This window comes from Sinocyclocheilus grahami, unplaced genomic scaffold, assembly GCF_001515645.1.
Source record: "Sinocyclocheilus grahami isolate Dianchi unplaced genomic scaffold, SAMN03320097.WGS_v1.1 scaffold1102.1, whole genome shotgun sequence".
Taxonomy (NCBI): domain Eukaryota; kingdom Metazoa; phylum Chordata; class Actinopteri; order Cypriniformes; family Cyprinidae; genus Sinocyclocheilus; species Sinocyclocheilus grahami.
Window position 1 is genome coordinate 22,937 of NW_015506281.1, and position 14,592 is coordinate 37,528.

A 14,592-nucleotide genomic window follows, 5' to 3' on the forward strand; every position below is an offset into this window, starting at 1 on the left:
ATATATCTATAATAGCTTATACTGCTGAGAAATATCACTATAATATCATATACTGCTGTGAAATATCACTATAATAGCTTATACTGCTGTGAAATATCACTATAATATCATATACTGCTGTGAAATATATCTATAATAGCTTATACTGCTGTGAAATATATCTATAATAGCTTATACTGCTGTGAAATATATCTATAATATCATATACTGCTCACCTGCAGTAAATACAGTAAAATGTAACACAGAATAATATCTAACACTCATCTGCAATATTATATTGTGCAATACATATAGAGATAATATTTGAGCACCAAATCAACATATTAGATCACATGAATAAATCACACTTTTAAAAATATTTTACAATAGCATTGCGGCCATCAAATTTAAAATCTCTCTCTCTTTTTTTTATTAGTATTTTATCTTCTATTGTGAATCACTGCATTCTGTTTTTATTTACATTTGACACATTTTTTGATGTGGTGTTGTTAATATACATCCTGAATAATAACACACTGCTGTCAGTCGTGTGAAGAGCGTGGTGGCGTCCCCTCGGGCTCCGCTGCGCTTCTTCCCGGCCGAGGCCCCGCTGGCGGATCTGTTCCTGGGTCAGCTAGAGGAAGTGGATCGTCTGCTGGAGGAAGCGGATGTGTCGCTGGTGTTCTACTACGCCCCCTGGTGCGCTCACTGCATCACTGCACGACAGCACGTCCAGCAGGTGGCGCTGCGGCTCGCTCAGCAGGTGACGCCCTTCAGACCACATCCAGTAACAACCAGCCTGCTGCTTCCTGTCTGTGATGATGCGCTTCCTGTGTGCAGGTGCAGTTTGTGGCGGTGAACTGCTGGTGGCATCAGGGCAGATGCAGGAAGCAGAAGATTTTCTTCCAGTATCCCGTCATTCATCTGTTCTACAGGAGGTACACACACGCTTACAGAGAGCGAACCATGTGTTCATGATCACTCATAATAATAACCCTGTGTGTGTGTGTGTGTGTGTGTGTGTGTGTGTGTGTGTGCAGGGTCGGTCCGATCGAGTACAGGGGTCCGGTCCGGTCTGAGTATCTGGAGAGCTTCATTCAGAGAGTTTGTGCTCCGCTCACGTACCTGCCCTCCGTTAGAGCCCTGCACACCTTCCTCACACAGCACCAGGTACACACACACAGTAATAATAACAGCAAATAATGTCAATACTTGTTAAAAAATAAATAATAGTATTTTAATATTTTTGATATTATTGTATTTACTTATGTCCTTCTGTCACATTGATATCACCATGAAATTCCTGCAGTGTTATTATTGTGTGCATGTGTGTGCGTGTGTGTGTGTGTGTGTGTGTGTGTGCGCTCCAGCAGGCTGTGGTGGGTTATTTCCGGTTCAGCTCGTCTCCTCAGCCGGCGGGTTACATCACCTTCCTGTTGTCCGCTCTGCACGCGCTCAGACGAGGTACTGACCCTCCCTCACACTTCACTAACACTGACCCTCTCAGCTCTCACACGCTGCCTTCTGATTGGTGCAGATCAGCAGGGGGAGGTGCGCTTCGCCGTGGTGACCAATCAGGCGGTGGCAGAGGGCGTGTCACTCAGGGAGGATGAAAGTGTGTATCTACACCGGCGTTTGAACAGCTCTCTGGTGAGATCATAATAACACACACTCTCATTCTATGCTCATACAGTGAAATATTACTGTGGTTCTGTGTTTCTGAGCGCAGGTTTTCCCGCGGACGCAGAGGAACTTCACTGTACAAGCCGTCTGTGATTGGGTGTTTGAGAACAGAGAGAGCGTCATTCACTGGATTCAGCCAACGGGAGTGAAGAGTTACTCACTGGAGGCGGAGCTACAGAAAGGCCCCGCCCTCCTGACCTTCCTCCCGCACAATCCCCTCACAGCCAATCAGCTGCTGACACGGGTACCACCAGCAGTTTAAACTATTTTATAGTGTCTTAAAAATATTTTAATGTGACGTAGTATTACAATATCATACAATGTTTTAAGTAGGAATCAGTTTTTTTTTAAGTATGTCATGTAAGTACTGTATATAAATATGTCGATTTAGAGTGTAATATGCATGCTTAGTTTTTATGTCCTTGTTCTGACAGACATGTGACAATGAAGTGTTGTTACTCAGCAGTGTTGTGTAGATCACATGATCTTGTGTGTGTGTGTCAGGTGAGCGCTGTGGCGCTGCAGTATCACTGCGGCTCAGAGGAGGATTGGTTCCCGCGCTGCTGTCAGTCTCTGTCGTTCTCGTCAGATGCAAGCGTGTGTGAGCTGTGTGTCTCTCGCTGCTGGGCTCTGGCTCTGTATCTGCAGCGGGTCAGTCTCTCCTCCTGCAGGAGCATACAGAGCTCTTACGGTGCGTTCGGCCGGTGGAGCGTCTGCTGCAGGAGCGTCCCAAGGCCTCCGCTGGACTCCATCACGGGCCTGCAGTGCCGCTCCAACAAGACGCTGCGCTTCTACCTGCTGGACACTCAGCTGCACTGGCCGCTGGCGCAGAGACTCGGAGCATCTCCAGACCAGAGCAGAGACCTGCCCTTCATCACCATCATCAACCTCAGAGACGAGACACACTACGTGCTCAACCACACCGATGCACTGGGTACAGTACACACACCACACACACACACACACACACACACCATCGACCTCAGAGATGAGACGTACTAAATGCTCAACCGTACCGGGTACTGTATGCTGGGTACAGTACACGCACCACACACACACTACACACACACACACACACACACACACACACACCCACCATCATCAACCTCAGAGATGAGACACACTACATGCTCAACCGCACCAACGCACTGGGTACAGTACACACACACTCACTAACAAATACACACTAACAAATACACACTCTGTAACACAAACGCACTCAAACTTACTCACACAAACACACCTGCTCAGCAGCACAAACACTAACACAAACCTACACACACTTACAAATACTCAGTAATACAAACACACTTACTAACACTCACTCACTTATGCACACATTGAAACACGCTCACACTCACTCACACGCGCTTACACTGACTCACGCTCACACACTTACACTCACATACTCGCTCACACTCACTCACACGCTTGCACTCACTCACTCACACACACACACACGCTCATACTCACTCACACACGCTTACACTCGCTCACACACTTACACTCACATACTCACTCACACTCACACGCTTGCACTCACTCACTCACACACACACACACGCTCATACTCACTCACACACGCTTACACTCGCTCACACACTTACACTCACATACTCACTCACACTCACACGCTTGCACTCACTCACTCACACACACACACACGCTCATACTCACTCACACACGCTTACACTCGCTCACACACTTACACTCACATACTCACTCACACTCACACGCTTGCACTCACTCACTCACACACACACACACGCTCATACTCACTCACACACGCTTACACTCGCTCACACACTTACACTCACATACTCACTCACACTCACACGCTTGCACTCACTCACTCACACACACACACACGCTCATACTCACTCACACACGCTTACACTCGCTCACACACTTACACTCACATACTCACTCACACTCACACGCTTGCACTCACTCACTCACACACACACACACGCTCATACTCACTCACACACGCTTACACTCGCTCACACACTTACACTCACATACTCACTCACACTCACACGCTTGCACTCACTCACTCACACACACGCTCATACTCACTCACGCGCTTACACTCACTCACGCTCACACACTTACACTCACATACTCGCTCACATGCTCACACTCACTCACACACACACACGCTCATACTCATTTACACATGCTTTAACTATTGTGCTCTCACTCACGTGCTCTCACTCACATGCTCACACTCACACATCCTCTTGCTCACACTCACTAACATGCTCACACTCGTGCTCGCTCAGTTACACATGCTCATACTCATTTACACGCTCACACTCACTCACACACACTCACATACTCATACTCACTGACATGCACTCACACTCACATGCTCACTCACTCACACACTCCTGCTCACTCACTCATGTGCTCACACTCACTTACACATGCTCACACTCACACACTCACTCGCATGCTCATACTCACTGACACGCACTCACACATGCTCACACTCACGTGCTCACACTCACTCACACATGCTCACACTCCCTCACATACTCAAACTCACTCATACATGCTCAAAATTACTCACACGCTCGCACTCGCTCACACACTCATGCTCAGACTTTCTCACACACACTCAGCAAAACAAACGCTAACACAAACCTACACACGCTCACTCACGCTCACACTCGCTCACACGCATACACTCACTCACATACTTGTTTACACTCACGCTCACAAGCTTACACTCACGCTTACACTCACTCACACGCTTACTCTCACATGCTTACACTCGCTCACACGCTTACACTCGCTCACGCTTACACTCGCTTGCTCACACGCTTACACTCACTCACGCTCACACGCTTACGCTCACTAACACGCTTACGCTCACTCACACGCTTACGCTCACTCACGCTTACGCTCACTCACACGCTTACGCTCACTCACGCTCACACTCGCTTACGCTTACTCACGCTCACACTCACTCACGCTCACACGCTTACGCTCACTCACGCTCACACTCGCTTACGCTTACTCACGCTCACACTCACTCACGCTCACACTCACACGCTTACACACATACTCGCTCACACTCACTCACGCTCACACGCTTACACTCACTCACGCTCACTAACACGCTTACGCTCACTCACACGCTTACGCTCACTCACACGCTTGCGCTCACTCACACGCTTACGCTCACTCACGCTCACACTCGCTTACGCTTACTCACGCTCACACTCACTCACGCTCACACTCACACGCTTACACACATACTCGCTCACACTCACTCACGCTCACAAGCTTACACTCACTCTTACACTCACTCACACGCTTACTCTCACATGCTTACACTCGCTCACACGCTTACACTCGCTCACGCTTACACTCGCTTGCTCACACGCTTACACTCACTCACGCTCACTAACACGCTTACGCTCACTCACACGCTTACGCTCACTCACACGCTTACGCTCACTCACACGCTTACGCTCACTCACACGCTTACGCTCACTCACACGCTTACGCTCACTCACACGCTTACGCTCACTCACACGCTTACGCTCACTCACACGCTTACGCTCACTCACGCTCACACTCGCTTACGCTTACTCACGCTCACACTCACTCACGCTCACACTCACACGCTTACACACATACTCGCTCACACTCACTCACGCTCACAAGCTTACACTCACTCACGCTCACAAGCTTACACTCACTCACATATTTGTTTACACTCACTCACGCATACACTCACTCACACGCACACGCTCACACGCTCACACTCTCACACGTTTACACTCACTCACACTTATATTCACTCACATACTCTCTCACACTCACTCACGCTCACTCACTCGCACTCACATGCTTACACTCACTCGCGCTCACACGCATGCGCTCACACGCATACGCTCACACTCACTCACATACTCACTCACACGCTCACACTCACTCACACGCTCACTCACATACTCACACACACGCTCGCACTCACTCACATACTCACACACGCTCACACTCACCCACATACTCACTCACACGCTCACACTCACCCACATACTCGCTCACACTCACTCACATGCTCACACACACGCTCACACTCACTCACATACTCGCTCACACTCACTCACGCTCACACTCACTCACATACTTGCTCACACTCACGCTTACACTCACTCACATACTTGCTCTCACTCACGCTAACACTCTTACACTCACTCACATACTCGCTCACACTCACGCTCACATGCTTACATTCACATACTTGCTCACATGCTTACACTCACTCACATACTTGCTCTCAATCACGCTAACACTCTTACACTCACTCACATACTTGCTCACACTCACTCACACTCCCAAGCTTACACTCACTCACATACTCGCTCACACTCATGCTCGCATGCTTACATTCACATACTTGCTCACATGCTTACACTCACTCACATACTTGCTCTAACTCACTCACGCTCCCAAGCTTACACTCACTCACATACTCGCTCACACTCACGCTCGCATGCTTACATTCACATACTCGCTCAGACTCACTCACGCTCACACGCTTACATTCACATACTCGCTCACACTCACGCTTGCATGCTTACATTCACATACTTGCTCGCATGCTTACATTCACATACTTGCTCACATGCTTACACTCACTCACATACTTGCTCACACTAACACTCTTACACTCACTCACACAAGCTCTCACATTCACGCTCACTCACTAGCTCTCATTCACACACTCGCTCTCACTTGTTCACACTTGCACACGTTTCTGCAGCAGTATTAATTGTTCTCTCTCTGTGTGGAGCAGAGGATTTCATCCAGAACTTCAGCGCGACCTACAGTCCTTTACACAGACATCTGGTGGGACACAAACAACAGCAGCAAACACAGTCCCTCATACAGGAAGTGACCTCAGACAGCTTCCTGCACACCGTCATGGACTCACAGAGGGTGAGAGCAGCTGCTCTTTATTAAAGCTATTATCTAATGTAAAGAGAGTATGAGTGATATAAGCACACAATCAGCCTAATACAGCAAAGTCAATATATTATTTAGAATAAATGCCCGTTCACAGCAAGATCAATAACTATATTAGCGTCCAGACCAGCAGACGATAGCAGTGATGTTCTCCGTCTCTCATCAGGACGTGTTGCTGCTGTATTATTCGGTCTGGTGTGGCTTCTGCTCGGTTCTCAATCACGTGTTTCTGCAGCTGGCTCGTCTGTTCCAGGGAAACAGCGCCCTCACGGTGGCCAGGTGTGGAACTGCACATTACGCTTCACCTGACAGTGCATTCAGGAGTGACTGTGAGTCAGTGTGTGTGTTCTTGCTGTTTCAGAGTGAATGTTGGCCGTAATGATCTGCCCTGGGAGTTTATGGTGGATCATCTGCCGTCTGTGCTGTTCTTCCCCAGACACAGGTCACAAACGCATCATTCACTCTCATGCTGGTCAAACCTGTGTCTTGTCTATTCTGAATCATCACTGTCTCCAACAGGAAGCAGATGAGTGTGAAGTTTCCAGAAAACACACCCATGACGGTTCCCAACCTGCTGCGGTTCGTTCTGCAGCACTCTGACCACGCCCCCTGGGAGGAGTCCGGTAGAGGGGCGGAGCCTCAGTCCCTGCTGGAGGCGGAGCTTCAGTCATTGCAGCGGCAGGTGTTTTCTCTGCATCGGGCCAGAGAGCGTCTCTCTCAGCAGCTTTCGGTCCTGTGGAGGGAGAACCGGCGGCTCACGCTGCACACGCACACGCTGGAGACCCAGAATGCCGAGCTGCAGGAGCAGAGCGGGCGGCTGGAGACGCTGTACAGAGAGAAAACACGCCAGCTGAGCGACACTGTTCACAGACTGCAGGAGCTCGCAGACGCGTCTGAAGAACTGCTGGAGGAGAACTCACTGCTCAAAGTGCTGCTCACTGTCCTGAGAGAGAGAGACGGATGGGAAGGAGACAGTCGAGACACAGACGGACAGGAAGAGGAGAGACAGGAAGAAGAGAGACAGGAAGAAGCAGACGGACAGGAAGAAGCAGACGGACAGGAAGAAGCAGACGGACAGGAAGAAGCAGACGGACAGGAAGAAGCAGACGGACAGGAAGAAGAGTAATTAGTTACACTACTAGTTACATTACTTTTCCTTCACGCCCTATAATAATAAGTTGTAATTGTGTATCTTCTCCATAAAATTCTTCTAAAATGTTACTAACAATATATTTCTGCCTCATCATTTGACCAAACACTCAATGATGATTGATAGTGGCTTTTAAGTCAAAGTTTTGATTATCATGTGTAGCTTGAAGCTAATTGTAGCTATAATTTCTCTTGTTACCCATTCATGATTATATTATTATATTATTATATACATACAAGTATTTTATCTAAAGAAATCACGCAAGTTCATAAGGTTTTTAATTATTAATATAATTTATATGGGGGTCAGAGTTAAGTAAATGCCACAACTTCCACATCTGTGTTCAGATCAGTTTTTCTCCTGACAAAATCAATGTGATGGCAATATTTTCATCCCCTGAATGTAAGTTTTTCCTATATTCCAAGCTTTCCTGATGCACTGCTGACTTCATGTGAAAATTATGACAATATCTAGGAATTATTGGATTTCAGATCAGTAGTGGTTGAGGCATCACAAGTGGCGCGCGCCCTGCAGGTAGGAACAGGTACGATCTCCTTCAAGACCGAAAGCAAAAGTTACAACTTCATGGGTGAAAAGACGCCATTTCAGAGACTCAAAAACTTTCCCAAATGTCACTGAAAGGTCAGTTTTTTTGCTTCGATATCATATCAAATGCCTGCGTTATTAAAGTGCGTGGTTTGATCCGTGTTCCTTTGGTTCATTTTGGCTCGCTTGCAAAACAGAATAGCCACTAAAACTCTTTTCTCTTTTCATGTAAGAAGTAAAGCTTGGCAACTTCCCCAACTTCAAGTGTTAGCATTATTAACACTGAATTAATACCAACATATGAAATTAAATTAATGACAGAAAAATTAGGAATGTTGGACAATATATATAACAGGAATATAACAGCTTGACAGTAAACTGTTTTTGCAGTATTGTCTTAATATTAATGTCTGTTAAAGGAAGACTGTAAACAAAATACACACACACACACACACGTACAGCCACTTTCTCCAAAATTGTTTAATTATTTAATTATGACAGAGACCCAGCAATGCATCATGTTCTAATCTAGATCATCATGTTTGTAGTGTATTCCAGGGGATTAAAACGTACAATATTTCACACCTAGTGGAGTAATAGTAAATAATAATATAGTAAGTAACTGTAAATGTGTAAAGATGCATACGCTCATTACTTAGCCATATAAATCATTATTATGGTTTCTATGGCTAGGACCTGCAGGTCCTACAAGGATTTAAGTTTACTACTAGACTAAAAATAGTTAAAGTTAGCAGGTGCATAAGACACTCCAAAATTGTAATTTATTACTAGTTACTCGTTTCAAAAGTAATATTACTTTCCCAGCAACAGTAATTAGTTACACTACTAGTTACATTACTTTTCCTTCACGCCCTATAATAATAAGTTGTAATTGTGTATCTTCTCCATAAAATTCTTCTAAAATGTTACTAACAATATATTTCTGCCTCATCATTTGACCAAACACTCAATGATGATTGATAGTGGCTTTTAAGTCAAAGTTTTGATTATCATGTGTAGCTTGAAGCTAATTGTAGCTATAATTTCTCTTGTTACCCATACATGATTATATTATTATATACATACAAGTATTTTATCTAAAGAAATCACGCAAGTTCATAAGGTTTTTAATTATTAATATAATTTATATGGGGGTCAGAGTTAAGTAAATGCCACAACTTCCACATCTGTGTTCAGATCAGTTTTTCTCCTGACAAAATCAATGTGATGGCAATATTTTCATCCCCTGAATGTAAGTTTTTCCTATATTCCAAGCTTTCCTGATGCACTGCTGACTTCATGTGAAAATTATGACAATATCTAGGAATTATTGGATTTCAGATCAGTAGTGGTTGAGGCATCACAAGTGGCGCGCGCCCTGCAGGTAGGAACAGGTACGATCTCCTTCAAGACCGAAAGCAAAAGTTACAACTTCATGGGTGAAAAGACGCCATTTCAGAGACTCAAAAACTTTCCCAAATGTCACTGAAAGGTCAGTTTTTTTGCTTCGATATCATATCAAATGCCTGCGTTATTAAAGTGCGTGGTTTGATCCGTGTTCCTTTGGTTCATTTTGGCTCGCTTGCAAAACAGAATAGCCACTAAAACTCTTTTCTCTTTTCATGTAAGAAGTAAAGCTTGGCAACTTCCCCAACTTCAAGTGTTAGCATTATTAACACTGAATTAATACCAACATATGAAATTAAATTAATGACAGAAAAATTAGGAATGTTGGACAATATATATAACAGGAATATAACAGCTTGACAGTAAACTGTTTTTGCAGTATTGTCTTAATATTAATGTCTGTTAAAGGAAGACTGTAAACAAAATACACACACACACACACACGTACAGCCACTTTCTCCAAAATTGTTTAATTATTTAATTATGACAGAGACCCAGCAATGCATCATGTTCTAATCTAGATCATCATGTTTGTAGTGTATTCCAGGGGATTAAAACGTACAATATTTCACACCTAGTGGAGTAATAGTAAATAATAATATAGTAAGTAACTGTAAATGTGTAAAGATGCATACGCTCATTACTTAGCCATATAAATCATTATTATGGTTTCTATGGCTAGGACCTGCAGGTCCTACAAGGATTTAAGTTTACTACTAGACTAAAAATAGTTAAAGTTAGCAGGTGCATAAGACAATGCTACACACAATATGTTACGCCCCTCACCATACTGTGCTGCCCTGTCCGGCCGGAGCATGAGACAAACACATTACAGGGGTCAGGGGCGTAGATTACGCGGGGGACGTGTCCCCCCTAATTTTATATCACTTAAATTCATCCCCCGCACTTTTTCGGACAAGTGTGTTCGCATAGAGGTTTTCAAGAGCCGGTGTGAATAAATATAGATTTAAATTCAAAGAGACAGGATAGTCTGTGCATGATCTGATGTTTTATTCGGACCCAGAATAAGGCGAGATTTTCACACCTAGTGGAGTAATAGTAAATAATAATATAGTAAGTAACTGTAAATGTGTAAAGATGCATACGCTCATTACTTAGCCATATAAATCATTATTATGGTTTCTATGGCTAGGACCTGCAGGTCCTACAAGGATTTAAGTTTACTACTAGACTAAAAATAGTTAAAGTTAGCAGGTGCATAAGACAATGCTACACACAATATGTTACGCCCCTCACCATACTGTGCTGCCCTGTGCGGCCGGAGCATGAGACAAACACATTACAGGGGTCAGGGGCGTAGATTACGCGGGGGACGTGTCCCCCCTAATTTTATATCACTTAAATTCATCCCCCGCACTTTTTCGGACAAGTGTGTTCGCATAGAGGTTTTCAAGAGCCGGTGTGAATAAATATAGATTTAAATTCAAAGAGACAGGATAGTCTGTGCATGATCTGGTATTTTATTAGGACCCAGAATAAGGCGAGATGAACATCGCGGAGCGCTAAACACAGTGCTAAAGCAGTGTATGTTTCATTCACACTCGAAGCCGGAGAGCGCTCTCACACAGAAAGCCGTACGAGGAAATCCCTAATATGGACAAAAGCGTCCAGCTATCGCTATATGAAAACAGTTGTTTTCAGAAAAACAGAAACGTTTGGAAACATGCAAGTTGCTTATACACTACCAGTCAAAAGTTTTCGATCAGTAAGATTGTTCATGTTTTTTAAAGAAGTCTCTTCTGTTCACCAAGCCTGCATTTATTTGATGCAAAGTACAGCAAAACAGTAACATTTTGAAATATTTTAATAGGCTATTTCAAATAACTGTTTTCTATTTGAATATATTTTTAAATGTAATTTATTTTGATTTCAAAGCAATTTTTTTTAGCATCATTACTCCAGTCACACGATCCTTCAGAAATCATTCTGATATTCTGATTTGCTGCTCAAAAAACATTAATAATAATAATAATAATTTAAAAAGATTTCAGGTTTCTCGAGCAGCAGATCAGCATATTAGAATGATTTCTGAAGATCATGTGACACTGAAGACCGGAGTAATGATGCTGAAAATTCATCACAGAAATACATTTAAAATGTATTCAAATACAAAGCAGTTATTTTAAATAGTAAAAATATTTCACAATATTACTGTTTTTGCTGTATTTCTGATCAAATAAATGCAGGCTTGGTGAACAGAAGAGACTTCTTTAAAAAACATTACAAATCTTACTGTTTAAAAGCTTTTGACTGGTAGTGTATATACCAACAACAACAACAAAAAAAGCATAAACTCACTTAATTCTATTTGAATTCTATCTGATGTTATTTTGCATTTAACACATCTTGATTTATGACACTTGATGTTTGTCCTGGAAAACGAGACAAAGACACTGAGAAAGAACATTATCTGGAGGACAGACTGTAAATGTAACTTTATTTTGCTGTGATTAGGCTTTGCTTTCGGAAATCTGAATCTGAGCGGCGGTTTGTCCTCGTCGTCCCACTGCGGCGCAGAAATTCCCTCCGGATGAGAGGCGGCCGAATATCTGTCATTCTTTCACACTGCACTCATTTACACGACTCGAAGCGCAGCTCCTACACGTAACCTCACTAACACGGCTCTCTGTTATTAAAGGATAAGTCCACTTCCAGAATACACACTTCCTGACGATTTACTCACCCCCATGTCATTCCAGGACTTTTCTACATATAATGGACTTCAGTGGTCGAAATGTAGTTTCAATGCAGCTTCAAAAGAACTCTACACGATCCCAACCAAAGAATAAAGATCTTACCTAGCCAAAGGATCATTTTCTGAAAAAAAATCATATTTATACATGTTTTAACCACAAATGCTTAGCTTGCTCTAGCTCTGAGATGCAAAGAAAGTCACATGCCCTTTACAAAAAAGGTAAAACAACGATGTCTGATGATTTTAAAGTTGGAGGAGAGTTTTTTAAGACAGAGAACTAATCGCACGTGACCTTTCCAACAGGATTACGCAATGTGTGAAGACAGAGTTAGAGCAAGCTGAGCATTTGTGGTTGAAAAGCGGATAAATATTATACAGATATATACAGATCGTTTGGCTAGATAAGATCATTATTCTTTGGCTGGGATTGTGTAGAGTCCTTTGAAGCTGCATCGAAACTGCATTTTTAACCTTCAACCCGTTGATCCCCATTGAAGTCCACTATGTGGAGAAAAATCCTGCAATGTTTTCCTCAAAAAACTTAAGGTCCTTGCACTCCGAGTTCGACATTTTCGTATGCGTTTTACTGTTTTTTTTCCCGTATATGTCATCCTTTCCTATCAAAATGCATGCTACGGATTCGAACACGCAGAAAATCGAACCTGGTCCGAATTTTTTTATGAAGGACGAAAGTTTCGGAGGCAGTGTGCAAAGTCCTTTAATTTCTTTGCGACTGAAGAAAGACAGACATGAACATCTTGGATGGCATGGGGGTGAGTAAATTATCAGGAAATTTCGATTCTGGAAGTGGACTTATCCTTTAAAGCGCCGGGGCTTTATTGCGTTTTGAGGGTCTTTGGGGCGACTTACACGTGTCCGAGCTCGTGAGCGATGGTGAAGGATGCACTCAGGCCGTTCTCCTCGCTGATGGAGCAGCTTCGGTACGGGTCGCACATCGTCCCCAGCTCCGCCAGACCTTCATTAAGAGAGAGCAGACATGTTCAGTCTCTGAGGTCCAAGTGCGAGTCAAGTCTCAAGTCTTTAAAGTGGAGTCCAACTCCCGTCTCCAGTCTTTGTTCTGTTTTTAGCAACAGTTCTTTCAGCTAGTTACTGAGGCTCAATCAGTTTTGAAATACTGATTTCAGGATACGATTGTCCTTTATTATTTCTCAGACAAAATGCTGCACATTTCTTTGAAAAAATTTAAGTATGTCGACTAACAAAACTAAATTGAAATTTTCCCCAATCAATCAAATGTGACCCCGGATCACAAAACCAGTCATAAGGGTCAATTTTTCTGAAATTGAGATTTATGCATCATCTGAAAGCTGAATACATAAGCTTGTGTGTGTATGGTTTGTTAGGATCGGACAATATTTGGTCGAGATACAACTATTTGAAAATCTGGAATCTGAGGGTGCAACAAAATCTAAATATTGAGAAAATCATCTTTAGAGTTGTTCAAATAAAGTCTTTAGCGATGCATATTACTAATCAAACATTAAGTTTTGATATATTTATGGTAGGAAATTTACAAAATATCTTCATGGAACATGATCTTTACTTAATATCCTAATGATTTTTGGCATGAAAGAGAAATGTATAATTGTGACCCATACAATGTATTGTTGGCTATTGCTACAAATATCCCCCAGCGACTTAACACTGCTTTTGTGCTGCAGGCTCACATATTATATTTGTACTCTTGAACAAATGAATAACACAAATAAAATAAATCTCATATAAACAAACTAAGGTTTTGTCTGTGCTCTTTTCATTTAAAATTAGAGGCAAACACAGTATTTTAAACACAATCCAAACAAAGATGCAGCATGAGCAGCTTTTAATCTGAACTGGATTGTATAATTTGAACATTTGAAGCAATTACAGAATGGTCTGACTTTAGTTTTGTGAAACTATAGGCTACTGCATAAAATATCTGCACGAACCAAAACAGCAGACAGGCTGGATGAGAATGCAGATTCACTCTCTGCCAGCAGGTGGCGCTTATGGAACAGCAGCGATAAAGCGTTTTATTGTTTGCCGCTGTAAACAAAGCAGCGCTGCGGTTATGAACACTACTTTAATAGCTATGCATTATACAGAGGCAAGATGAAAAGAAAAC

General features: G+C 43.2%; 1 protein-coding gene across 1 annotated transcript in view; it reads left to right on the forward strand.

The window, feature by feature from the left end:
- The window catches only part of txndc11 (thioredoxin domain containing 11), a 9,051-nt gene extending 1,277 nt beyond the window's left edge, over window positions 1-7,774 (forward strand). The window contains exons 2-12 of the mRNA XM_016252362.1: window positions 526-742; window positions 820-917; window positions 1,020-1,149; window positions 1,350-1,443; window positions 1,517-1,629; window positions 1,709-1,906; window positions 2,167-2,596; window positions 6,479-6,621; window positions 6,815-6,927; window positions 7,010-7,090; window positions 7,168-7,774. Of these exons, the coding sequence (XP_016107848.1) occupies window positions 526-742; window positions 820-917; window positions 1,020-1,149; window positions 1,350-1,443; window positions 1,517-1,629; window positions 1,709-1,906; window positions 2,167-2,596; window positions 6,479-6,621; window positions 6,815-6,927; window positions 7,010-7,090; window positions 7,168-7,774 (2,224 nt within the window). The remainder of the gene's footprint in view (window positions 1-525; window positions 743-819; window positions 918-1,019; window positions 1,150-1,349; window positions 1,444-1,516; window positions 1,630-1,708; window positions 1,907-2,166; window positions 2,597-6,478; window positions 6,622-6,814; window positions 6,928-7,009; window positions 7,091-7,167) is intronic.
- Window positions 7,775-14,592: the final 6,818 nt, after the last annotated feature.